The sequence below is a fragment of the Pseudorasbora parva genome, chromosome 2, assembly GCF_024679245.1.
Source record: "Pseudorasbora parva isolate DD20220531a chromosome 2, ASM2467924v1, whole genome shotgun sequence".
In the NCBI taxonomy this organism is placed as follows: domain Eukaryota; kingdom Metazoa; phylum Chordata; class Actinopteri; order Cypriniformes; family Gobionidae; genus Pseudorasbora; species Pseudorasbora parva.
In genome coordinates this window covers 43,169,766-43,197,679 of record NC_090173.1, presented here as the reverse complement: position 1 = coordinate 43,197,679, position 27,914 = coordinate 43,169,766, and the positions used below count along the sequence as shown (strand labels likewise).

General features: G+C 40.9%; 1 protein-coding gene and 1 long non-coding RNA gene across 2 annotated transcripts in view; one reads left to right on the top strand and one right to left on the bottom strand.

The window, feature by feature from the left end:
- shisa9b (shisa family member 9b) overlaps positions 1–18,787 on the top strand; it is an 84,188-nt gene extending 65,401 nt beyond the window's left edge. Inside the window, 2 exon segments of the mRNA XM_067420601.1 lie at positions 9,020–9,172; positions 13,704–18,787. Of these exon segments, the coding sequence (XP_067276702.1) occupies positions 9,020–9,172; positions 13,704–14,101 (551 nt within the window). The 3' untranslated portion in view covers positions 14,102–18,787.
- The window catches only part of LOC137044478 (uncharacterized), a 379,696-nt gene that overhangs the window by 144,493 nt on the left and 207,289 nt on the right, over positions 1–27,914 (bottom strand). The gene's annotated exons all lie outside the window — the stretch shown is intronic.

The following is a 27,914-nucleotide window of genomic DNA, read 5'->3' as shown; positions in this document are numbered from 1 at the left end:
TGAACCCCTCACAAATTATAGCAATTTCTGTCAGTCCAACATTTTTAGTTTTGTCACTTGAAAAATCTATTTTTAGCCAAATACAATCAGCTTTGTTTGCTATTTACTGTAGCTCCTGACAATCCAAGGAGGCAGTTTTGATTTTAAAATAAATGTGTTGTCTTTAACTCTTTCTCAGCCATTGACAAGATTTTCTGTCATTTATGACACAATGAGTGTGTCCTAAATCGTATTGTCTCTTTGTGCTTATTTTGAGTAAGTAATTACTTTGCAACTATTAAAAAGTATGTTCTATATGGCATGATCGTGTGTAGTATGAATGTAATCAGGAAATGCTACATTCACCATGTTTTCGTCATCATGTGACCTACCAGCAACAGTTATGTCCATTCACTGTCATTTACAAATCCTCACCTTACATTTACTATCCCTCATTGGATAGTAAAATGTCAGTTGTATGCACACTTTAGAGTCTTGCCGGAAGTATTCTGGTAAGCCAGGTACTTTTATTGTTAACTATGTTTTCAATACACTAGGAGAGACTATTACACATCCTCAAAAATATATCTCCAGATCTAAAAAGAAGCACAAACAAGCGATAGAAGCATAGCTTACGCACATGTAAATGCGACCATCAAACATTAAACAACATATAAATCAAAACTACCTAACATTACTGAATGAAATGTCGAACCCATGAAGAGGAAACGACTGTGAATCTTTTGAGTGTTCTGAATCTGATCCACACAAAGTCTTTATTTACCCACATTCTAGTGTTGATAAAAAGAAAGAATGAAGCGGCCGAAGAATGAAGAAAGAATAACGTTTTGGGGGCAAAACCCAAGTTTATGAAGGTTTAGTGAATATGAACGAAAATGCTTACGCTGACTGGCAACTTTTCTAGAAAACGCTAGTGGAGAAAGAGTTTAAGAATGATGTTTAAGAATGATGTTTAAGAATGATGTTTTTCCTTAAAAAGCAAAAGACAACAATACAGATTAAGATTTTGTGCAGTGTGTGTGTTTCACCATCTATGCATGGAATGACTGTCCTCTACAAAAGATTTGCTTTCTACTGTATCCACCCCAATGAGGGACCAGACAATTGTGAAAGATGAACCGCTGTCCTTATATGGCATCCTAATTCAAGCCTACTCATTACTGGATTTGAGGTTGCATGGCAACACTACAAGGAAGGCCAAATAAATTAAAGCTCTCTACAGACAAGGAATCAGAGGCTAGTTATTCCCAAACCCATGTTGTTTCTGCTGGGTCTTCTCATTGGTTGTGGTTGTACTGTATAAGCAGTGAGCCAGTCCAATTATCTGAAAGACGAAATGGTTTGTTTGCCACAAATAATAGAGATCATCTCCTTTACACCTTCCGGTGCTTTTTTTCAAGCTGGGTAAATATATCATTTAGATACAGGAGGGAAATATTATTTTACCACAGTGAATATGTGACATTAGAAACTGGCCTCTAGGCTTCTCATATGTTGCAAATTGGATAAACACAGTGCTAATCAATACTTGGCAATACTGGAACACCTGTGTGAAAAAACACAGACTTAGGCCAGCATGTCTGGAAAAGGCCTACTTAGAGCTGGTTGATAAATCAGTAATGATATTTATGTACAATCAATACTGATTTATGATTGTATTATGATAATGATGTGATTGTATACATTTGTGCAATTTTTGATATTTCTCCTATCTAGAAGATTTAAATAATGGTAAATGCAAACACCAGTTAATCGACATGCACAAACCTTTGTAAATCACCTTGCGCGATTCATTTAAATACTCTCCTCCCATAGATTTTGTTTCTGAAAAGGAAATTCCTACAAATGCATATGCAATAAGCCGCAAAAAAATAACCCTGTGTATGCCTTTGCAGTGCTAATTTATCACTGCTTGTCTTTAGTAAAACCCGACAGTAGTTTTTAAATGCCAAATGGGGGGTTTGTGCTGGCGCAAGCTGTTTCGTACATACTCAAGCATATGTGACATTCATGGTGTTTTCAGCATTAGTTGTCTCACTTTATAAGGACATGGACACATGAAATTCATCTCCAGAGCTGCTCCGAGTCACTTCACCAGTGTTTCACCATTTTATTTGATGAAATTATTGTCATATAGCCTAGAAATCTAGACGCACCCTAGCGGCAGCAAATTTAATTTGCCCACAAGTGTCATCTAGGAACTCTCAATACCATTCTGAGCTGTGTTCCTCAAAATCTGGAAAAAATCTGCAAAATCTATCGCGTGCCGAGGGAGTTTGAAAGACAACCATTTATCCCGCCCCTCTGATTGAGCCCGGTCTATTGTGAGTTTCCAGACCAAACATTTTGATGTGGGTCTGGCTTGTCAGGCTAATTGTCATATACACAGAGAAACTTAAAGGTCTTCACCCCCTACCGCCAATAAATACAAGTTTGGTTTAGTGTAAAGAAAATGATAATTTATTTATCTATGTATACAACCAGTGTGTTTTTCATCCATATTTTATTTTATACATTAAGTTTCGTTGTGCAGATCACTATTGAAAAAAAAAAGAAAAGAAAAAAAGATTTTACATTTTGTAAATTAATATATTTACTTTTATTACAGATTAAAGTCCACCTTCAGTCAATAATTTTATCCCTTAAATCTCATATTTGATAATCAAAAATGACACATAATTTATCCATGCCCTGAAATAGTTTGAATGTAATGTCTACACAGAGCGGCAACCTCCCGCGATCTCTCTTGAAGCTAATACGGAAGTAATGTAAACTGCGATTCCTCAACTGGCCACTAGGGACAGGCTCCAGAAGGGAGCAGAATCTCATTGAGCCCCATGTTAAAATTCCCAACTTTACAGCATACAAAAAAACATGTTTACATCCTGGTAAAAATTGTGGTTTTAGCCTCTAAGGCTAATTTTGACCTTCATGACAATTGTGAGGGGGGTGAATTTTTTTTATAACTCATTCGTTTACGTAATATAAAGCCTTAAAGTTCTCAAAATTAAGGGCGTGGTTACAGGTGGATAGCCATTTATCTGCCATCTATAGTCATTGCGTCACCTAAGCTCCACCCACATCCCGCCTATTTGCCCATTTTCTGTTATCCGGGAGTGACATGCGGTGAAAAAACAACACATACTTTTTGGGGCCCTAAAATTAAAATATAGCTCACATTGTGAAAACAAATACATTTTATATTTATGTATTTAGTAAACACACACACACACACACACACACACACACACACACACACACACACACACACACACACACACACACACACACACACACACACACACACACACACACACACACACACACACACACACACACACACACACTTCTATTTTGCCCAGCTTTAGGCCAAATATGAAGTGTAAATCTTAGGGTTAATTGTACGTAAATCAATTTTTTAAATCAGCGTTGTGTCTTGTATAATGCCACACGTGTCTCTCTGCATCAATACTAATAAACAGGAGGTAGTATCATACTCTGTTTGACTAATGACCTTGTCAAAAAGAAAATTTGTCACTGTCAACGGATATGAAAAACCATTACCTGCCACCATGCCTACAGCTGCTCTAACAGACCTAATGGATGCCACAATCGAGTTAGAAACTCAGGACTGAGTCCACGGAAACAGCATTTCAGAAGATAGGTGTGAAGAAGCGGTTGAGTTAGGTTAAGCTCAGCGTTTGAAGGATTGATTCTGGAGACACTCAGTAATCATTCAGGAAATGCAGGACAGGCATTTCATTTTCTGCGAATGGACCTTTTACCCCGTCTTTAGTACAGTTCCACTGTATAATGACTTATTTTCGTCTCCCCTTTTGATTATAGAACTAGAATTAATCTTACTGCCTAAGAGATTATGGATCACGATGTAATTCATTTCCTCACGTTTAATTAGATAGTCTGCACACCTGGTTTATAAGCATATTAACTGACACATTTATGGGATCTTCATGTTTAGAAACCTGGAGTCTGAACTGTCAAACTCATTCTAATAGTCTGGGATTATTGACTTTATGGTTACTGTCATTTCCTTTATGAGCCAAATTTCCAAAGTATCTAGATGATTGATTATATAACTCACAAGATGATGTGATGTGCCAATTTTCTAAATTATCACTATAGAAAGATATCTGTTTCATAAGAAAATACTAATAGAGTGCTGTGATAATGTCAAAACCCGGATGACTAATTCACCTGGTTTCCTTGTTTTTTTTTGTTTGTTTTTTATGAGTAAAGTAAGGTCTGTGGTTAAAATAACAATACTTGAACTCTTTACTTTAAAATAAATTACTCACACAGTAAATTACACACACCCACATTTAAATGAATTTATGCTCATAATTTAAATTATAAAAGCCATTATAAAACCCTGTAGGAATTATATGATCAGTGGTGTATGTTACATCTGTTGCTTGTTGTTCAGACACACAGAAAGGTTGTATTAATCAGTGGAAGGTGTGTGAACTAGATCTAGACCAGTGTCATTTCACCATACAGCATTTTGAATATCTCTCTTATGCATCACAGAAGAATCAACTCACAAGATCATTAGTATTGTCTTTATGAACTAAACAGGTAGACATAGGTGGTAAATGTTCTAGGTCCTGGAGAGAGTCAGTCCTGCTGAGTTCAGATAAATCTCCTGCCTTTTAGCTTCCTAGAAACCCTTCAGACCTTGATTAACTTGTTAAGGTGTGTTTGATTAGGGTTGAAGCAAAACTTTGCAGGACTGTGGCTCAGCAGGACCGGAGTTAACCACCACTTATCTATAGTGTTAATGTATCTCAAACAGCAGAGTTTAGCATGGCCAGAGTCATGTGTTTGATTCACAGGGAATGTATGAAGTGGCAAAATGTTTACCAAATGCGTGAATGTAATAAAAAATTGTTTAAGTATTTTTGTATATTTCTAAAACTAGATAATTTTGCCAGAAGTCTCTGAAATGATAAGTAGTACTGTTGTTATCCTTATCTAACCTAACACAAACAAGGATGCTTTTCATTTATGCTTAGATTTGCTGTTGAGAAAGGTGAGGGGTTCGCCTTGCACCCTGTCCCTGCAGCTCAAACAGTGGAGCATGCCAAGGTCATCAACTGCTGTGCATCCTGAATGCTGTGTGTGTTGCTTTGGATTAAAATCTCTGCCACCACTGAAAAGGTTTTTTTAAATTCCCCATTAAATTGGACACCTTCAATCACATTGATCAAAAGTGACATTTAAAATGTTACAAAAGAGTTCTATTACAAATAAATGCTGAACTTTCTATTCCTCAAGGTGTCATAAAAAAAAAGAATGTATATGTTTATGTAGTATATTCAACATATGAAGCAGCACAACTGTTTTCAACATTGATAAAATCAGAAAAGGTTCTTGAGCATCCAGGGCCGTTTAAAGGAATTTGAGGGCCCCAAGCAAAAATGGACATGGAGGCGCAGTTATCATTTTTACTTCCAGCACCACATTGTTTAAACAGCAAATGCATTCGGGCCAGTCTGTTCATACAATATGTTCAGGCACATTTTTGGCGCATTACTATTATCAGGCAACAGAAAACAACTGCACATGTCAATAGTGCAGTATTTTTTGTGTTATTTAAAGGGAGCATTAGTAATATGCACATATAGGCGGGTACATAACATGCATACACTCTCCTGATTACACACACAGGGACACACAGCAGCACACAAACATTTTTAAATATCAACAATAAAAGGATTCCTCTCTGGGAAAGTGTCCAGTCTTTTGGCTTGCAAATTCTGCCATGTAAATAACAAATCCGCCGTGGTGCAAGCGCAACTGGCTTTTAAAGGGAATGGGAGATGAGACTCTCACTGGTTTATTGCATATTACACCCAAAACACACACATGGCTCATTAAGAGATTGCACGTACAAACCTTTTAGAGCATGTGCCTAAAGAAAAGTTTTTTTAAGTTTTGACATGTCCAAAGGGCACAGGTGCCATGTGCTTCTTTTTTTGTGTGTGTGCTATAACTAGTAGTAAAGCAGAAAAGACCTCCACCAAAAATACATTTTTTACATAATTTGAAATCTGAGATTTTGTTTCATATCAAAGGAACAAAGCACAAGGCTTATTGCAATTTATTGGGTGGGAGGCGTGCTACAATGTTGTAACTGAGAACCGCACAGACCGAAATATCTTCTTTCTTGGGATTAAGGAATCAATGTCGGTTCATAAAAAATAAGAATTGATTAATACATTTTTTTTGCTCAGCTCTAATCTATATTATAGTTTGAGTGATATGTGAATATAACCAATCAAATATAATATTCAAATATTTGGTGCATTTGGCATCAGTGTACTAGTGTCTGAAGTGTGTGTTAATGGAAGAGCCCTTCAGTAAGTCTTGTGATACAGATGGTGCAATCTTGTAGCGAACAGCAATCCAGATTGAAGAAATAGACTTAAAAGAGGTTTCCAAGACAACAACAGATCAAGGAGAGTTCAACAACTAAACACATCTGAAGAACGGAAAAAGATCAGGCAGCACTACTGCGTTGTAGCACAATGCCACAGAGCAGTTTCCATCATGAACACACTGCATTCATTCTGTGCACAATACACAATGAAAGAAGAGGACGGATGGTGCCTGTTACAGCTAGTATTCTGGTCTACTCTTTCCTAATTCCTCTCCTGCATCTGGCTGTATACATTCTCTGTCTCATACGACTCATCAGAGTGGTTCGAAATAATACACCCTGCATCTGGTTGGCCCCTCATGCCAGCCGGCAAAGGGCCAGTCAATTTGCTATGCTCCTGCGCACCCCCCACCCCCCAGCTGGCCAGATGTCTTCTAATGCAGTTCCTAGAATAGCGTTTATGATTTACACCATCTGCAACCCTCAATATAAGTCTTTGCTGTAATCGAGTGTGAAAACTTCTGAAACAAACAATTAATTTTCCATTGTGACCATGGCTTGCCAGTGCTTTTGGCACTAACATGTTTTGACATTAGCAGTTCAAACGGATTTGATTAGTAGCACAGGAGAGCCTGGCTGGAGCTCCAGAAATCCATGACTAATGATCAGCTTCCTGGAGGTATAGAGTGAATCACTAAAGAGAAAACTCACAAGTTGTGTTGATGGGTCGATGAAACAGGCCTCAAGCAGCTTAAGATATTGTTAAATGTTAATATAGTGGACTCTGATGGGAGGTATCCGAAGTGCTGTGAGCTTAAACAAAGGCACTGAGAAAGACGTCTGAGGGTGTTAGAAGAACAACAACAGATTCTCATAAAGCGTTTAGCCTTCCCGAATAACATGCGTAGTGCTCACACACAAACAATAAGTAATATCCAGAATAGTCATTCAGATGCATGTACCCCCTCAAGTGGATTTTTCATGCTACTTCTAAAAAACGGCTTCTTTGATAGTCAAGTTCTATTATTAAAACGGAAAAGAATAGTATTACTACGTATTATTAATTAGGTCTGGATTTGAAGGTTCCCGTGCACACTAAATGTAAACTTTACCACTGGACTAACACTTCCTGCTCTAATATGAATTTATTTTATTTTATTTATTTCTCATTTTGGTAACTCTTTAGACATTCTACTGATTATAAGTAACTTTGCAATCACATGATAGCATACTTTTATTAGAATATATGTAGACTGTCTGCTTAATATCTGCTAAGACTGTATTTTGATGCTCCCCATGTAACTTATAGTAGTAGTAGTCGAAATAAAGTCTAACTCTTGTTTCATTTAGAGCACAAAATGAACCAGCACAGTGATCCCCCTTCAAACTAACAAACAACATTTCATTTAGAGCCCTAGATGAACCAAGACTGACACTGATTTCCCTTGAAAAATAATCATAAATAATTTAAACCAGCACTAGGTAACTTTTCAACCTTTATAATATATTTTCAAGACTCTTGTGATGATAAATCGACTTACAATAGGTTGAATGACACGTCTGCCATAGCCTGATGGGGTCTGTATCGTATTTAATCGTAGTTTTAAACTTCGGGTTTCGGGTAGTAACCCGAGAACAAAAAGAACTACAAAATTCGACTGCTTTACGGCATATACGTCACTTCCACCAACACACACACTTCCTTAAATTCGGACGTGCGAGCCCAACTTTGTTCGTCGGATAATATAGTCATGTCCGAAGCAGCAGAGACAAATAAGAAATAAAAGGTTTTGTTGGAGGAAAGCAATAAGAGGAAACAAAAAAGTGATGGGATTAAAGGCAGGATGAGGATCAACATTGGACCAGCGTTTGCTCGTCGGCGTGAGCTGAAGGAGGCGTGCCCGACCGATGCTGTCATGCTTGTTACGGTGATTACCAACCACTCAAACATTGAACTGAAGTATCATATAGATTCTGTAAAACGGTAACCAATAGACTACTATAATGACGCTGGCTTGTAAACGTGACCATCGCGATTATTTGGCGTTTGAAAAAAAAAAAAACCCATGAAATTATATTTATATGACATGCTGAAACATGCCACTGACTGTACCTTTGATGAAGACATTTCACACACGCTGCCAGAAGAACACCTGCATGTGAACTCCTCCTGCAGTGTTCAGGGTAACTGTTAGTGCTGCACCAACCCGCGGGCTGCTTTTATGAAGTTATTTGGTCCGTCCCGCACCACTGTATATATTTTTACAACCCGCCCCGCACCCGCGACCATTAGATAGACATACGGGGTCCGCGGGTTATGAGACGACCCGTGCATTACTAGTTCAGGGCTTTTAGGATTGTCATGTCAACAAATGCAGACGCGATGGCATCCCCTGTTGTAGGATGACAGCTTTCGACAGTAGTTGAGGACATTATTTTTCCCAATTGTAGGGGAACCCTGAGAGCAAAAGTTACCAAGTGCTGCTTTAATAAGTAAAATAAATACTGATTGGATGGATGGATGGATGGATGGATGATTAGATTTTAAGAATGAAACCGTTATTTTAAAAACGTGTCTACCTTCTTATAGCTATTTCTATTTTTGTCCTTTTGCTTTAGAGGGTGCCCAAATGAACAGTGTGGGGCCTGGTTCATCTCTGATGCAAGCCATGACACAATACCCTGCACTTGGACAGGTACCTGTAGCCCACCCCTATGAGCCATCTCAACCTGGAAAGGAGCTCAACAAGTACGCTTCGCTCAAGGCTGTGGGTAAGACGGCCATGATAAAATCTGCCTGTATGTGGGTTTAATCAAAGCCTGTGCTCCTCTGCGGGGAAAACACTGATTTTATTTTATGTTATAGGTTTTTAGGTTTCATCTAGTTTTAAAAGAAAATGCTATTTTATCTATATGAGATCTGGCTTCTATAAATGTTGTTTTACCATTATCAGGAATGACATATGTAAATCCCAGCAAGTCATCAAGTATTTAAAATTATTCTTGTCTTGTTGTGAATTACTCTACAAGAAATAATGTAATGAGGCTCTTCAGTATGGCTTTAGTCACAGTTCCTTATCGTGTGAGCGATCTGAGATGAGGTTGTTGGACTGGCAGGCCGGATGTTAGGTGTTCTTATATTGGTCTAGATGTGGATCCTGGAGGTCTGGCCTTGACTTCAGCTATGTCCTATCAATATTTAGGGTTAGGGTCAATATTTAGGGTCACTTACTTAGTGCACAGTTGCAGTATGTTCTCCCAATGCATGGTCATTGTAATTTTTTTTTTGCAAACACAAGCTCAAATGGCTTTAATATCGGACACGTTTATATGAGTTTAAAAATATTTGCTGTTATATATGTGTATTTAAATTTTGATGTCAGGAGAGCTGCAAACCAGCATAAAATTATGTAATATACAGTATATGCTGGGAAAAAAAGTGGCTAAACACTAAGCTTTTAATAGGTTTAACCACAAATTGGTCAGGAAATTAGCTAAATTTAACTAAATGCACTGCTTAAAAATCCATTGATGTCTCAGAAAAACATTCAAGACAGAGCTGAGTTTTTGGCAGAATATGTTGTGTGAAGTGATGAATTACAATGAAATGCGCGTTGCATGTTGATGCTCCAGAGTGATGTCTTCATACATCTGCTTAGAAATATAATAATAAATGTCTCTACCACAGTGATGCATGGAGGAAGAGTGTCGTATGGTGATGAGCCTTTTTAGCTCCTGGTATTGGTGAGATACTTCGCTGTGAACGGCTTGTGCCCTAACGAAACAAAAATATATTGCAGTATATTGGAAAATATCATGTAATACATTAGGCAATATATTCACATATATGGGATTTGATATTTATATTCTCCAATATATTACAATATATGAAAGCGGCAATCATTTGTATATTTTGCAATATATTACAGGAATATATAATATATTGATATACCATTAATATATTATTCCATGTATTTACAATATATTATAATATATTTCAAAATAATATATTGGTAAATATATTTTCCTTTCATAAGGGTGAATACCAGTAATACGCAAATGAAAACTGAAACATGATACTTAATCTGTTTGGCTTTGATTAGCATCTCTATGGCGGACACGCTCATGTCACATTGCAGTTCTTCAAAAAATTGTATCATCTGCATGCGTTTTAAAGCCATATTACTCTAAACCTTACAGTCTGTGCTCTCAACTTGAGCACACACCCCCGACACATGCGCAGAGAGAGCTGGATGGAGAGCTAAAACTAGACTCGTTTTCTTTTGTGTGTTATTGCGATTAAATTGTCAAATGCCCACAAAGTTCACATGAAAACAGTTCTCTGAGGGCGGGGTCTTCGCTTATACGGCAGTGTCCATCAACACTCGTGGGTGGGGCCTGTGAAATGTGACGTCACTTTGCCAGAAACCTGCAAATGGCTTCCGTGCTAGGTTGCTAAAATTCTTACTAAAAGTCTTGACCAGTGAATTTTGATTACAATGGTTGACCATTAAAAGACTACAAAAATGTGGCCTTTTTTTTTGCTCAGGAGTATATATATATGGAATTTCTCATTACTCTTTCACAGTCACTTAAGTATCAGAAGTACTTCAGAAATTACTAAATGCACCAGTGACATTGCTAACATGTTAAAAAAAATAAAAATAAAATAAAAAAGGAGCATCTCATACTGTTTGTGATCACCGTAAGATTGTAATTATTTTTTTAAAGGGTTAGTTCACCCAAAATTTTTATTTATGTCATTAATGATTAGTTAGAACCTCTTGAAGCATTGAAAATACATTTTGTCCAAAAATAACAAAAACTACGACTTTATTCAGCATTGTCTTCTCTTCTGTGTTTGTTTTCAATCTTCAAACAAAGATTTAAACAGTAATGAATCAGCGTATTGATTCATGATTCAGATCACCAATGTCACGTTATTTCAGCAGTTTAGCAGTTTTACACGTGATCCGAATCATGAATAAAATGCTGATTCATAACCGTAGTTTTTGTTTATTTTAGACCAAAATATATTTTCGATGCTTCAAGAGATTCTAACTAACCCATAGATGTCACATATGGACTGCTTTGATGATGTTTTTTATTACCTTTCTGGTCCTTCTGGAAAGGGACAGTATACTGTGCATACGTTTTCAATGGAGAGACAGAATCTCTCAGACTAAATATAAAATATCTTAAACTGTGTTCTAAAGATGAACGGAGGTCTTACGGTTGTGGAACGACATTAGGGTGAGTCATTAATGATATAATTTTCATTTTTGGGTGAACTAACCCTTTAAGTTGTTTTACAGTGGTCACATTCAGTAGTAATATAGTCACTTGTTACTTTTCACATCAATTAGTCTGGTATCAGAGTTAAGCCTATGAAAAGACATCAGTGAGATGACAGCTAGCAAACAGCGGACAGACAACCAGCAGAAGAAACGACGTGTGATGACAGTCTTTCTCTGTGACTTTCAACCACAGATGAAACTGCTCAGTTGCTAATCCACTGAAGTACAGTCTGTGCAGACCGATCAGTCGGAAAACAAAAAAGGACAGTTCATAACGAGAGAGGCCCAGGAGACGAGCCACATGACAGGCCGTGGAGTAGCCAGAGAGCTGAAGCTTCTGAGTTCCTCTGATGTGGGTTAATCTCAGCGCATTGATGCTAATGAAAGAATCACGTCAAAGATCAGCACTTCTCTCGGCCGGCTGGATTATTCTGCGCCCTGCCTCGTGGTATGAGGTTTTAGATCTGTGGTTTGCTGCGACTCATTGGGGTGTCAAGGCTGTTAAAAAGGTCACCTGAAGGATATTTAATTAAAAAGTCTAAAATGTCATGTAGAATTGAAGACTTCAAGCAGAGTGTAGTCGTTCCCAATTAAGGCCTGGCTGAGTTGAAAGGTGATACACCGTTAGCGACATTGCATGGATGTTATGAAAAAGAAATCATTAGGGACATGGTCTAAAAACCTGCTAGGATCGCTTATACTCGTTTGTCTGATCTGGTAAGATGTGATTCACACTGTCAGAGATCGACTAGCACTGGTTGAAAATATTTGCAGCACTAGTTGGTCGCTGTTTGAATGTCACTGTTGATTTGGCTGTAAACACATTATTCAAAAATACCATTTACACTTACAGTATAATAGCTGCAAAGTGATTGTGTTTTTTTTTAAGTGCACAATAACTACAGGTTAAGCAAAGGGGGTAACACCACACAAATTCAATCCCAAACATCTTCTGGAAGAACAAAACGCTGCATGTTTCCATTTGATGATGGAAACAATCCAGACCAATTTGCATTCAAAGAAAAACATTTACTTGAATCATGAAACAAATAGAAACCTTAGGCAAAATGAAAAGACCGTGCCAAACCAGTCTGACTTTGATTGCCATTCACAATGATTGCCTCTTCTTAAAATATTTGAGGCACTCTGAGATATTTGCAAGTTATTTTTTTACAAAACCCACGTTTTTAATAGAGCTGAAAGAATTTGATATGTTGACCTTATTTACTCATATATTTTCTAGTCTTCTGCAGCCATATGATTGATGAGGTTTGTACGATGATGAAACCGACATGTACACTATTTAAATGATTGGTGTCGGTACAATATTTCAATATTTTAAAAAGAAGTCTCCTCTGCTAAGCAAGGCTGCATTTATTTGGCCAAAAATACAATAAAATCAATTATATTGTGAAATATTTTTACAGTTTAAAACAGTTCAATATATTAAACATTTCTAAAAATGCCTCCAGCCCTCAGTTTCATTATTATCAATGTTGAAAACAGTAGCCTATAACAGTTACATTTTGTTCAGGATTTTCAATAAAAGTAATAATAATAATAATAATAATAATAATAATAATAATAATAATAATAATAATAATAATAAATACAATCTAAATAAAAATAAACCTTTGAGCATAGGTGCATATTTTTGGTTATTTGCAAGTGTTGTTATGAAAAAGAGATGTGTGAAGCACATAAAAAAAAATAAAAAATGGGACAAAAGCAACAGATTCAGAATGACATAGTGGTGAGTAAATAATGGCAGAATGTCACGATTCATCTACAAGAACATCCAGTTTTATTAGCTGTTTGTAGGAGGAAATGACTGGGTGAAGTATTTTCTAGATTTTTTTTTTCTTCTCATTTTGGTAAAATAACCCTTGATCTATTAAATGTGTAATTCTCTGGTGATGAGAAAATCAGTTAGTTTTTTTTGCATCTGGCTAATGAAGTGTTATTGAATTTTCCTTGCTTTTGCTCTCTCTATCTTTCTTTTCCAGCTGAAAAAGCGAATGAAAACTTCTACACCAACAGACGGCACTTAGCCGACCTGGCAGCGAAAGGCACTCTTCCCATGCACTCAGTGAGTCTGGAACAGGAGCCCACCAACCCTTATAGCCCCGAGCTGCCTTGCCAAAAGCAGAATGGACACAAGTCCAAAAGCACCAAGGTCCACAGTTCCCACCCGCTGGCTTTTGGCTCGAACACCATCGCCAACCCCGGCATGCTGAAGAACTGGGAGGGGACAGAAACGCTGGGCCGCCGGCAGACGTACGGCCCCAAGAAGCACAGCGCCACCGTGGAGCAAGTGAACGAGCTGACATCCGCCCACAGCCAGCACTACCTGCCGCCACATCCGTACTTTGTCACCAACAGCAAGACTGAGGTGACGGTGTGAACGAGGCCACAACACCGGGTTTATCGAGCCCAGGCCTGAGTGGATGCGTGGAACGAGGATAACAAAGGAAGCCTGACGGAGGAAGAAGTGTGGATTAGGACCCCGTCCTGCTGGAAGGATTGACCGAACGAACGGTCTGGCTTGAGATCTGAATGGCTGTATGTTTGCTGTTTGTCTTTGAGCGGTTTGTGCATGGAACAGGCATGCATTGGACTTCAGCCTCATTTGAAAGGGAAAGGCGTAACGTTACTCAAAGGAACTCTTTCTGTGTCCATTCCGTCACAATGCAAATGAATTATCCGAGGCCATCCGTCAAAGTGATGAGGACATGTTCAAATCCAAAACAATCAATGCAATCAAACATTCTAGATGGGACTACCGTCATGATTTGCAGCAACCGGAAAGCTTGTGAGAAAGTCGCTCTAGTCCTAAACACACATTGTTTTACTCAGAATCTTGTACATAACAGAATGTTTCCAAGGATTTATAATGTCTAAGGCTTTCTCGGATAATCCCAGAACATTGTTCTTGAAGATTAAGGATGGTGTGTGGACAATTGTGGCTCTAGTTCTTCTCATCTCAACTATCGAGACTTTCCAGAGCGTGTGCACCAAAAGCCTCCTGTAGCAATGCAACACGCTCTACCCTGACAAACACTGGGCTTGTGCCTTTCCAAGAGAAGAACTCATTATCTAAGAGCTCTTGTGCTTTTCAGCAAGCACACAGTGTTTCTTCAAAAAACAAAGATGCATAAAATATAAAGAAATCTATTGTTTACACGTGTCATATTTCAGTAGAAAATGTTGATTGTCAGTGTTCTGAAATACACATTTCCCCCTTCTGTTTCGCCATTCTTTCCGCTAATGTGTTCACATATAATTTACGCCCAAATGTTTTAGTGCAACTGTAGAAAAAGGAAGTGCTGTAGGGTTAATGATAGACATTCATTATCTTTCAGTGTTAGATATGATAAAAATGAATGGTTCATTCTGATACCGAACAAGATTGTCAAAACACTGCCATTGTTGCATTTGCAGTAATTTTGCTACTGAAAACTGATTCGGTAGTTTCTTTTGTTTTTAGCGTCATAATGTGAACCATTTCAATTAGCATAAGGGCTAAAGGCTCTATTCAATTTCGAAAACTTTTGAAAGCATTTTGTCACCTACATCCAAATTATCCCAAGTACCCTGTATCTGGTTGTGAATAAAGTGGTCACATAAACTTAAACTGCTCTGAAACAAGTGGCTTTATCTCAGTGTACTTAAAAGGTCTTACCTTAATTGAGCTGGGAAACTAGCAGGCTAACTCATACTGAAAATAAAAAGACATTTACATCTAGTAGCACAGCTTTCTCCAGTGTAACTCTCTTATTTCGCAAGTAGAAAACTCATTCTGAGTAATTACAGTAAGTTGTAAACTTATGGGGTGGCCACACATAGAATTTTTGTTCGCATTATGCTGTTTTTAAGTGAACTCTAGCCTGCAAATTCGTGTAGTGATCAAAATGTCACAGACTGACCTGTTGCTAGTGGCACAGAAATTACACACTTCAACTTGGAAGTTAAGCTATTTGCATAGTTTGCAGTTTCGCTGGACACTGGACTGGATTTTTTTTTTATGTATTATGATTAGGGCTGGGATTAATGGGGTCAATTTCTCTTAAAGACATTAAATAGTTCATTCGTTATCATCAAGCAAAATGAATAACAGTCGCTTACATTTGTTTACACTGTATGAAACATGTTCTGGAAGAAAATTACTAGTACCTTTTCCGTTACATCTACAGACATTTTTACCTTAAAACAGAACACAATGTAGTGTGTTATTGAAAATATGTTGAAAAAAACTGTGAAAATCACAACAGAAAAATTCATATTAACATGGTACATTGTGCTGTGATGTCGGTCAGTTAGTAGCAACATTCTATGTGTGGTATAAAAAAAATAATATATATTTTACAGCACATTAAAATACCATCAAATCATAACACCAGGTAATTAATCATTTGTACGATATTGGAGCATTGCAGCAGCAAGTCAGCAACAAAAGCCTCCTTTGTTGTATATGTTAAATAATACAATTTAAAATGTAATTCAACAGTTTGAATTTCTCAATAATGAATATATTAGTTTTTAATTTATTAAAAACAGAAGTATCCATTTGCCCATATGCATTGCAGATCTGAAATAATCCACAATAACAAAAAAGTCTAGTGTGACCACCCAAGTCACATATTAATAAGATCTGCGAATAATAGAGTTTGATTCCAAATAATGTTGTATGCAAATTTGGGGCTTATTATTTATGATGAGAAACTCTGCTTCAATTATTTAAAGGAAGTGACTTTCAAATTACTGTAGAGCAGTGTATCCCCCCCCCCCCCCCCCCCCAAATGTTGAATCACTACTGACTTTGTGATTGGTCGATAGGTGGAGGGTGGAGCTTCAGGTCAAAACATCAACTTCAGTTGAGGGCTCCAACAATAACTTTTAAATGACAATATCCGGGCCAGACTATTGTTGTCATTGATTTGAAATTAACATGATTCCTTTATGTCAAGTGACATATCAGGGCCATTTTTTAATGAATTGAAATACATTTCTTACATACTGTTCCTTTAGCAATGTAGCAATATCAGTATTGTGTCGAAATTTGGCCTCTGCTTTGAATTCCCTCAAAAAGAAAACAAAAGAAAACAAAACACTCCTGCAAATAATACAAGCCCTGTCTCCAGTTTAACCACTTTTCTTCAATACACCATTAAATACTGTCTATGTGCGTCACTACCAAACACCTTGTGACAAACCAGTACTTAAAGATACAGACATAATGGCTGCCGGCCCGTCAGTCACTGAGTCCACTCAACATCTATTAAACCTGAGTGTTTCTCTGCAGGTCACCTCATGACTCAGAGCGCACTGCAGGATCACTCACCAGGGGGGCACATTTCTTGGAATTAAATCACGTAGTGAATATCTTTTCCATTGAAATCTCTGAACGCTGCAGAAATGGATTAGCACAGATAATGTCAAGATCCACCGTGTAGCTAAAAAGACCTTCACAGCTGGATTTCAGGGCTTTAGTCTGGCTGCACAATCTAACATATGAAATCTCCATTGTGACAGAAATCAGGCGTGTGTGAAATAATCTAGGTTGACAGTCGGGAGATAATTTACTAAGAATTAATTGCGCCCACTGATTCATTTAATAGCATTGTTTTAGCACCCAGGTTACCGAGTTATGCTAATATATGACCAAAATACTAGTGGTAACCCCAATTTGCACAATATAGCAGACCGTAACATCCTTTCGATGGTCCACTTTAGACATTCTAATAACTATAACTTTGCAACTAGATGTCAGCTAACTCTCATTAGAATATTAGCAGACTGCTAGGTAAGGGTTAGGTGTTTGGTTCAGGTTTGTAGAGTAAGATGACATGTCGTTGCAAAGTCTGCCACAACTGTTTAGTGAATTCAGCTTTTAGTGTTTTGAAATGTATGAAACCGCATATTACTGAGTCTACATAGGGGGTAGATAATTACTGATTGCTGTTTCCACCTCTCATTGTGCCTTGCTGTTCATTATCAGACACTAGGTCTCGTTTTTATGTTTTCATTTCATATGTTTGTTTCCTTTTATCAGTTTTATGGAGGGTCGGGGTTGGCCTCGAGTGCGTAGAAGGAACTCATATAGGTTTCTATGGTTTTCCATTAGCACAAGGTCTTTTAAGTTAGAGACATGATGAACTAATACATTACAGATCCAGTCTTGAACAGTCAGCTGTACATTATATAATCACGAAAGGGCTGAATATTAGCAGAACAACTTTAACGCTGTGATCATGGAGGTTAGATGTTAAGTGAATGCATTCTGACTGAAAACACACTGAGATGTACAGACAGGTGTTATAAGAAGCTGCGCTAAAATGATTTTGCCCTTTATTCAATGTCTAAGAAAACTCTATGATTCCACTGCAGTTGATATTGATGTTAGTTTGTGTATTTGTATCTGTAACTGTTTCGTTTTAAACAAACAAATGCCATTTATTTTTGAATTTGGTTTGGAAAGCTAATACCTCAAACACTTTTGACAAGTAGAAACCCACTGTTTTAATAAATTATTTTTTTTGTTATGAAATAGATATGCTGATGGAATACTAATCTTTTATGATATGATATTGTCATATTCTTCACATAAAGCCAGAATAGTTACACAATAACTTGATATTTGTAAGTAGTAGCATAGTAGTTGCTGATCAGACCAAGTTGTCCAGTTCAGTGGTCTATATTGTGAATCACATAGACGAAGCAGTGAGGCTTAAAATGATACCCGCCAAACTAATACCTGCACAAGCTCAAATTATACTGAGAAACCTGAGTGACATTTATTCCAGGGTTATTTTGTGATCCAGGTTCATTTAAAAATGTATCAATATAGTATTCAGTCCATTATAGTACTGTTCAATGTTCTCTGTATTGGCGATGCAAAATGAATTATCTGGGAAACAGAGAGGACTCTGTCACATACTACTGCCCGTGGATCACATTTAATACACTAAGGTACATTTTTTTTTTAAACAATGTATTCTATGTAACATTTCTATGTGGAAGTTGAAAGTTGAAGCACTGTTGTACCATTCACATCACAAAACTTATTTACAATAAATGTCTCTTCTCTGTACATTCTGTGCATTTTTGAGTTAAGGAACTGAAAGTGTTAGCTGTGCTGATGCAGGTTATATTTGGGAATCTAGGATCTGGGAAGATGCACATTATACTACAATGAAGATGAGCCATAACGTTCTGATTTGGGCTATTAGGCACAAGGATAGTTCTATTGTATATGGCCAATGGGTAAAGATTTAGCTTGTTAGCTGACTCTGTTAGCTCTGCTAGCTCAGTAATTGAAAAAGCTGCACATTCTACAATATCTTTTTTCACATTTAAAGTTTAAAATGGACCCTGTCTGCTGCCTTGGATGTCACAGAGACCAGAACATTCACTATATGGTATGATTGACCTGACTGAGATGAATGAGTGCTAACAACTTGCTTTTTCCAGGTTATATAGACCTATCTGATTCTTGCCAAGATCATCTCTTAGACCAAATTATGCCGTCATTTACTCACCCTCATGTCATTCCAACCTGCAAGACTTACTTTCTACTGTGGAATTTTTAAAATAACATATCATTTTTAAGAGTTTTTGAGGAACATGGGGCCTGTTTCAGAAAGGAGGTTAAGTGAAAAGTTTATTTTAACCCTAAAATCAGGGAAACTCTGTTTCAGAATGGGAGTTATGTCAAATCCGAGAAAGCAGGTCAAGTCGAGCCAGATTCAGAAAGAGAGGTCTCTTATACTCAGTTACCATGGTTTGTAAAAATTATCAATTAAATCTAAATTGAAAATTTAAAGTAAGCACACAAGTAAAATTATCTGCCAGTGGGGTAAGAAAAATAATCCTAATGCAATTGGAAACCTGATTATTTGTCTTACCCCACTGGCAGATGATTAGCAAAATAAAAAAAATGTATATCATTTTTCTTATGTAGAAAATCCATCTTCATTTAAGAATCTTGAAAACAAGACGAACATAAAAGGTACATATAGCAAGTACTTTCATTCATTGCGCATATTTTCATCATGAGGACCCTGTTAAAATGACAAAAATGCCATGTCCTTTTATATAGGAACCTGATGATAAACCTCCAGAAGTAACCAATAATTTCCTTTAGGATTTCAAGTGGTTGGATGCACTGATGAAACGTATATATTCCCATCATCACACTTTCAGAAAACTGATTACTCTATGGACAGGAAAGGATGTCAGATGGATGAGTAGTCTGAGATATAGCTGTCTTTAAAACTAAACTTTAATGTTAGTGAAGTTTTTATTAACAAAATATCGGGAGGAGCACGTGCAGATAATTAAACCTAAATAAACACAAGTGGAGTATGCTCAGATAATTAAACCTAATTAAACACAAGTGGAGCACATCAAGCTAATCAACGATAAGAGGCGTGTACATTTACAGCAGATTTACCCTCTTTCGTTGACCATTTTAATTTTAGCATCCCTCCACCTCCCCATTTCCTCACTTGATTCTTGATTCAAACTCTTATTAGATGTCAACACAATCTATAATATACTCCAGTCCAGTTCTAGAGTATCTCTATCGTGGGGGGCGGGGGGTTCTCTGGGATCGGGCCAAATTCCGACCCCGGAGCCCTCCCCCGGACAGCACGCCAAATACGCTTAATCTTTACTCTATTTAATTTGATGTAAGTGTGAACTAGTGAAATATTCTTCCTCTATCTCCTCTTCATTTGTCAGCAGTGCTGGTGTTTTGCGAGTCCATGCCTTCTTGCTGTTGGCTGGCCTGAGACGTCAAATGTTAATTTCATTACCCTAATTAATAAATGTAACAGGTGGGATCAGAGATTATTTAATTATGTGAAAAGAGCATTATGTTGAAAAGCTTTTGCACATTGAAATAGACACTGAATGATATTTATTTAATGTCAAATGTTTGTAAAGTCATGAAACCTACCCCCATGAACCTTTTATGCTTAAAGGTGAAATATGCAACTTTCTGTCCACTAGAGGGCACCTATTTAAAACAAAGGCGTAGTTTGATAACGCAAGTTTGAGCACAGTATCTTGGGACATGTGGTCTTCACCTCACAGCCGGTGGAAAATAGGACACGGGCAGAAAACATGTTCATGGATGCGGTTATTAACGTTACTGTAGTATGAAACAGACCAGGACCGAGTGTTGTGGAGCTGAGCACGGCTGATGGAGCAATTGTTACACAAACACATGGCTCGCGAGCAAAGGGACTTTAATTGTGACGGGACACAGTCGCCAGGCGCCTGCACTATTTCCGCTTTTCCAGTCATGAGTATAAGGTAAAGCAGCTCTTTTTATGATGTGTGCTTAAAATGATGTTATGACATTACTCTGTGCGTTTGCTCTGCGCTGCTGTGACATGTTCACACTGCTAAGAGAAAAGCGCTTCTGCCAAATAAAACTGGGGGTAACGCAGATATGACGCAATTGACAGGCGACTCCCTCAAACGCTATGCTGAAACGCCCCAGTCCTTAGTTAAGTTTTTTTCACAATTTATCGTAGATACTCAACTGAACAAAATATATAACACTGGCCTAGTGGTTTTTAGATATTTTACTGCAAAAATACTACATAGTGCACCGTTACCTGATTGAATTATGTTTTTATACTTCTTTTTTATCTGCTGCCACATTCTTTTTTTTGCCTGTGGGATACCATGAAAATTAAACTTGATTAAACTAATTAAGAATTAAACTTACATATTGACCAAACCTTATGTTGAGCTTTAAGTAGCCTGTGGATGTCTTTTGTTGGGTGCTGTTGTCGTGGTGAATCATGACATTTTCATAGTAGTGGTGCACACACTTAACTCAGGCTGCATATTAAATCCTAGGCACCTTACTCTTTGCCTCACTAGACAATGACTCGTAAGGCAGCGTTTTGTGCATGAAGGCACCTCACGAAACGAAATTTCGGACAGACTTCTAAGGCAGTGTAACCATTTAATGAGATGCAGCAACAGAGAGAGAGAGAGAGAGCTTTGATGAGAACTAAACAAATATTTAAGTACTACATTAGTAATTTCTAATTCTCACTAGAAGGAGACATCTCAGGAGACAGGAAGGGAAGCTAACATTCGGATGTGCCTTGAAGCCTTACTTTTTGAAATGTGTCCTCCAAAGCCAGCATTTTCCAGGTTTCGGACGCAGCCTGAGGGTCAATCTTTGAGTTTATCTTAATTCAGCTTTTCTGAAAATGAAAACTCAGGGTAAGTCAACTCAGAGTTCAAGTTGAAACTCAGAGTTCATTGAACCTTTTTATTGAAATGGGCCCCAGTCACTTCTTCCCATGTTAGGGGCTGATGTTTTCAAGCTTTCATGCAAAAAAAGTAGTTTGGGTGGGTGAGGAAACCATGGCAGAATTTCAGTCCAAGGTGACTATTCCTTTAAACGATGTTAATTAACAAAGATTCGGGAGGAGGGCTTTCAGATAATTGACACAGGTGGATAGCACTCAGCTAATCAACGAGAGGTGCATATATATACACAGCAGTCTTACCTCCATTCTGTTGACAGTTTATCAGCATCTTGGCTCGCCGTGTGCTAAAAATGTCTCAACGCCTAAGCCATTCGTCCAACGATGAAAGCGACACCCCCAGGGATTCGCCGCCGCATCCAGCCGGCACCAGTGACATCCAGGTGCCGCTGGACATTGGAATCGAGCCCCAGGCTTCTTCGCGCGGCCGCACACCTGCTCGATCAGGCTTGCGCCCGCCAAGACGCCGAGGCCAATCTTCACCACCCCCAGCAAGACTTCCATCCTCCTCCCCAGCCTCCTCCTACCGCTCGGCCGTCCCGACAATCCCACCTATCGGGAAGTGGACCGTAGCAGGATTGAGGCAGGCGCTGGGTAACGCGGACATACAGGCTTCGCGGAAATTAAACGAAGCAGAATTGTATGATCTTTATGTGTCTTTGCAAGAAACTAACCTCTCTCCTAAGCCCAAGTCGGCCCAAAAGCGGAGCAGAGCCCGCAGAGTGCAAACACCACCATCGGATTCCCGCACAAGATCCAGCTCGCTCTGCCCTGCGAGCCGCGACAACAGGCCTTCAGCTAGCCTGGGCCGCACACCAGATCCCGCGGGAGCTGGGCCTCCCCCACTGCCCGACGCGACTCAACTCTTCACCGCGGCTTCTGCGGCCGCAGCGCCGTATGCAGCCGGGCACGCCGGCCTTCCCACAGCTTCTCAGGTCTATGCTCCCACAGTTCATAACACTCTTCCTTTCCAGTGGCCTCCAGCGCCTGTAGCAGATGCTACCGCTAGGCGAAACCAGCTAGCGGCACAGGCCCAAACTTTCCAAACATTCTATCCAGCAGGTTTTAACCCCGCCCACAGCCAGTGGCCCGCAGCTCCGGTAGCGCAAACAAGCGCGAGCACGCCCCCGCTTGCAGTTCAAGCGCACAATTCTCTCTACCAACCTTCATTTCCTTCCTTTCCTCCGACTAACTTTTTCTCCCAAGCCACAGAGGGTAATCAAAGCGGGAGGCTGCCGCCGACATTCGCAGCCCCGGCGTATAACCATCCTAACTCTTCCCTGCAGGCTAAATCACAACACACTCTATTCACAGCAACATCGATGCCCGTGCCATCCAACGCACTCGCCTTGGATCCGCCTCCAGTGGCACAAAACATCCGTGCACAGATCCTTGCAGGTGCAGACATAGACCTTTCCGCTCTTCTCTCCATGCTCCCCACAGCCGAACCAGTCCGCCAAATAGACTGCGGGGATTTTTCTGTTACTCTCAAAACTATAAATATACGTTCATCCCGCGTTCTTTCTTTTTCTGAGTTTTCAATTGCTTTTTCTCGTTTTACCGAAATAATCTGCTCAGTTTTCCCCCATAGGCGGCGCGAACTAAATGATTACCTGGCAATCATAGCAGAGCTCGCGCTGTCCTATGGGGGAGGGCATTTCTACACGTATCATAAACTTTTTTCAGCCAAAAGTGCAGTGCGAGTCGCACAGTGGAACCAATGTGCATACTGGGGCGCACTCGACCCAGATCTCCACAGCAGGGTGTTTCTAGGATGCAAAAACATCTCGTGCGCAGTCTGCAGGTCAGTAATGCACGAAACAAAATCATGCCCGCAGGTTAACCCCTCATCTCAACCCTGCCCGGAGACAAACACAGTCCGATCCACCAGTTACGTACCGCGCACAGCAACCACCAACGTAACCGCCTCCTCCTTCGAAGGAAACAGGCAGCTATGCAATCATTTCAATGCTGGTAAATGTACCAGACCGCACTGCCGGTTTTTGCATATCTGTAAATTCTGTGGCGGCGCCCATGCCCGCGTTGTATGTCCAGTATTTAAATCTGTGAATAAAAAACAAAGAAATTACTTATCGACTCCCGTAAATATTTTACGTATGGACTTCGAACTAGCTCAGCACCCAAATACAGAATTTACAAGCTACTTACTATCAGGCCTCAAAAACGGCTTTAACCCCGGCGTAGAATGCCCGATTACCCAAAACACCATCTGCAATAACCTTCAATCCGCCCTCATGGACCCTGAAGTCGTAGACAACCTCATTAAAAAAGAGGTGGAATCAGGCTTCATGATCGGCCCGTTTGACAATCCCCCGTTCAAATTGTTTCGTATCAGCCCTATTGGAGTAGCCACAAGAAAATTCTCGGGTAAAAAACGTCTAATTATCGATCTATCAGCACCACATAATTCCCCGTTCCCAAGCATAAACAGCTTGATTCCACTCGATGAATTTTCACTCAAATACCACGACATAGACCAAGCAATCGACATGATAAAAACGTCTCAGGTTACGTATGTAACCATGGTTCCCTGAGAGGGAACGAGACGCTGCGTCGAAACGCTAGGGGACGCCTCTGCGTGCCATGTCATGAAGCACTTGTGTAATCAGTCCAATAGCGGGACGATACGTCACGGGCGGGTGACGTCATCGACCAGGAAGCAATAAAGCATGCCCGGACCAAACAGTCACTAGCTTCTGGAAACGTCGAACAAATCGATCACAGGCATGCCGGGAGTATGGCATCTCGACGCAGCGTCTCGTTCCCTCTCAGGGAACCATGGTTACATACGTAACCTGAGACGTTCCCTATCTCGAGGGAACTTCGAGCTGCGTCGAAACGCTAGGGGACCTCAATACCCACGCCGCCAGAGTCCCAAATGTCTGTATGTGTGAATCAACCCAGAAACACCCGGGACCCCGGTGTAGAGGCTACATCTACATTGTAAAACCTCACAAATGTATGCGGAGAGGACCACCCAGCCGCATCACATACCTCTGACAATGAAACTCCCGAAATAAGAGCCATAGAGGCCGCCATACTCCTAGTGGAGTGGGCGCGGACCCTCATTGGTGAAGGATGTCCGGCCGACTCATAAGCGAGCGAAATAGCCTCGACTATCCACTTGCTAAGCATCTGCTTTGAAGCCGGTTTTCCCTTGCTCGGGGACCCAAAAACACACAAACAACTGTTCTGAGTTTCGCCACAGGGCAGCCCTGTGGACATATGCATCTAGGGCCCTGACCGGACATAGCAGATTTAGCTTCTCTTGGTCTTGACTAGTGAACGGAGGCGGACAGAAAGCCTGCAGCATTACTGGTCCCGGCACATTAGTCGGGACCTTGGGAGCATATCCTTCCCTCGGGAAGAGAAATGCTTTTACCATTCCTGGTGCAAACTCCAGACAAGAGGGTGCCACTGCCTAAGTAGGCACCCTCGAGCGTGCCGCAGGTCTGCGCCTCAAGGTACCACGAAGGAAACGCATGACCCAAGGGTGTTTCCCCAATGATGCATTATCTAATGGAATATGATAAGCAGATATCGCCGACACATATACTTTCAGTGTTGACGGAGATAACCCTGCGGAGAATTTTTCTTGTAGGAACTCAAGAACTGAACCGAACGGGCAGTTAACAGGGTCCAAAGCCTGGTGCGTACACCAGGCGACAAAAACTCTCCATTTGAGTGCGTAAAGTCTCCTTGTGGGTGGTGCTCTGGAGTGCAACATGGTCTCTATCACCTCAGTAGATAGACCCGTGTTTATGAACTGGGCCCCCTCAGGGGCCAAGCCCACCGTTTCCACAGTTCCGGGCGCGGGTGCAGTACTGACCCCCCCGGCCTGCGAAAGAAGATCTCTCCTGACTGGGATTTTCCAGGGAGGACCTTCTAGGAGAGACATAATGTCGGCGAGCCATACTTGGCCCGGCCAGAGCGGGGCTACCAATAAAAGCTGAACCCCGTCCCGGCGGACGCTCTCCAGCACTCCTGGGAGCAATGCCAGAGGGGGGAAGGCGTACAGACGCAGCCTCGGCCACGTCTGTACCATTGCGTCCAGCCCCAGCAGGGCTGGATGCGTGAGGGAGAAATATGCTGGACAGTGTGTCGTCTCTCGAGACGCAAACAGATCCACCTGGGCTCGCCCAAAGCGGATCCACAGCTCCTCCACCACCTCGGGTGGAGTCTCCATTCTCCCGGCATCACTCCCTGCCTCGACAGGGAGTCTGCCGCTACATACAGGACCCCCGGGATGTACATCGCCCTGAGCGAGAGCATCTTGCCGTGGGCCCATGTTAGCATATGACGCGTCAGCTTCCACACCCGACGCAATCTCAACCCCCCCTGGTGATTTATATACGAGACCACCGAAGTGTTGTCTGACCGAACTAACACATGGCGGCCCCGCAGGTCTGAGAGGAAGTGTTTGATTTTATATGATTGAAACACAGCCATCAGCTCCAGCTGGTTTATGTGCCAGGAGAGCTGACGGCCGCTCAGACCTTGGGCCGAGCGGCCACTCATGACCGCTCCCCAGCCAGTTAGAGAGGCATCCGTCGTTAGCGTTACGCGACGACAAGGAGCCCCCAGAACTGGACCTTGGGACAGGAACCAAGGATCTTTTCACTTCACTAAGGCACGTAGGCAGCGCCGCGTGACCTTGATCAAGCGAAAAAGGGTTTCCCCTCAGGGAGAACCCCTTGGTCCTGAGCCACCACTGTAAGGGTCTCATGTACCGCAGGCCAAAAGGTACCCCGTTGGACGCTGCTGTCATCAGCCCTAACACTCTCTGAAAGTGTTTCACAGTGAGTGACTGACCTAGCTTTATCTGGTTCACGGTATCCAGGATCGTTTTTATCCTGGGAGGGGATAGCCGAGCCAACATTATTTTTGTGTCCCAGACTACCGCCAGAAAAGTAGTGCTGCAGCTTATAGGTGCCAGCACACATTTCTTTCCGTTCAACCTTAGCCCCAACACTCTCATATGGGCGAGAACAGCATCTCAATGCTGAACGCCCACTGTTTCGACTATGCTAACACCAGCCAATCGTCGATATAGTTGAGCACGCGAATGCCCTGGAGTCGCACCTGAGCCAGAGCTGCATTCACGCACTTGGTGAAAGTGTGGGGTGATTAAGCTAGGCCGAATGGCAGCACTCAATACTGGTAAGCTTCGCCCCCAAAAGCAAACCTGAAGACCTGTCTGTGCTGCGGAAGGATGGAGATGTGGAAGTATACATTTTTTAGGTCTATTATGACACACCAGTCCTCGGACCTGACGTGACACACGATCTGTTTTATCGTGAGCATTTTGTTTAGCTGATGCAGATCTAAAAATAGGCCTTAACCCTCCATCCTTCTTTGGAACTATGAAGTACCGGCTGTAAAAGCCCGACTCTCTGCAGAGGGGAGGGACCCGTGTATAGCCTCTTTTCGCAGAAGAGTCTGTACCTCTCGTCCCATGACCAGAGGCTGCTCGGGGGTTACTACCGTAGGAGTAACCCTGCTGAACATGGGTGGGTGTGACCGAACCCTTTTTATAATGTGAGCAGGACCCATTCTGAGATATTCGGCAGAAGTTTCCACGCTGCCAGAAAATCTACTAAGGGAACCAGCCTCTCGAGGCTGGTCTCTGGATTTTCCTGGGTGGTCAGCCCGGTGTCCTGTAACGGATAACCGGCAGGTAGCAACCGAACTGACCGCCCCGGGGCCCTCACGAGAGGGCGCGAACATCCCCAAGCCGCTACGTTTCCGGGCGGACAAGGAGATATATGTTCGCCGGGGACCGCCGCGCCCTGAAGCACCAACGGTGGCAGGGTTGGCAGACCGCCCCCCCCCCCGATGGCACCGGGAAAGAGCGGGCGCCTCGGCGAGCCGCACTCTCCCGGAGGGGACTGCCATCGGAAG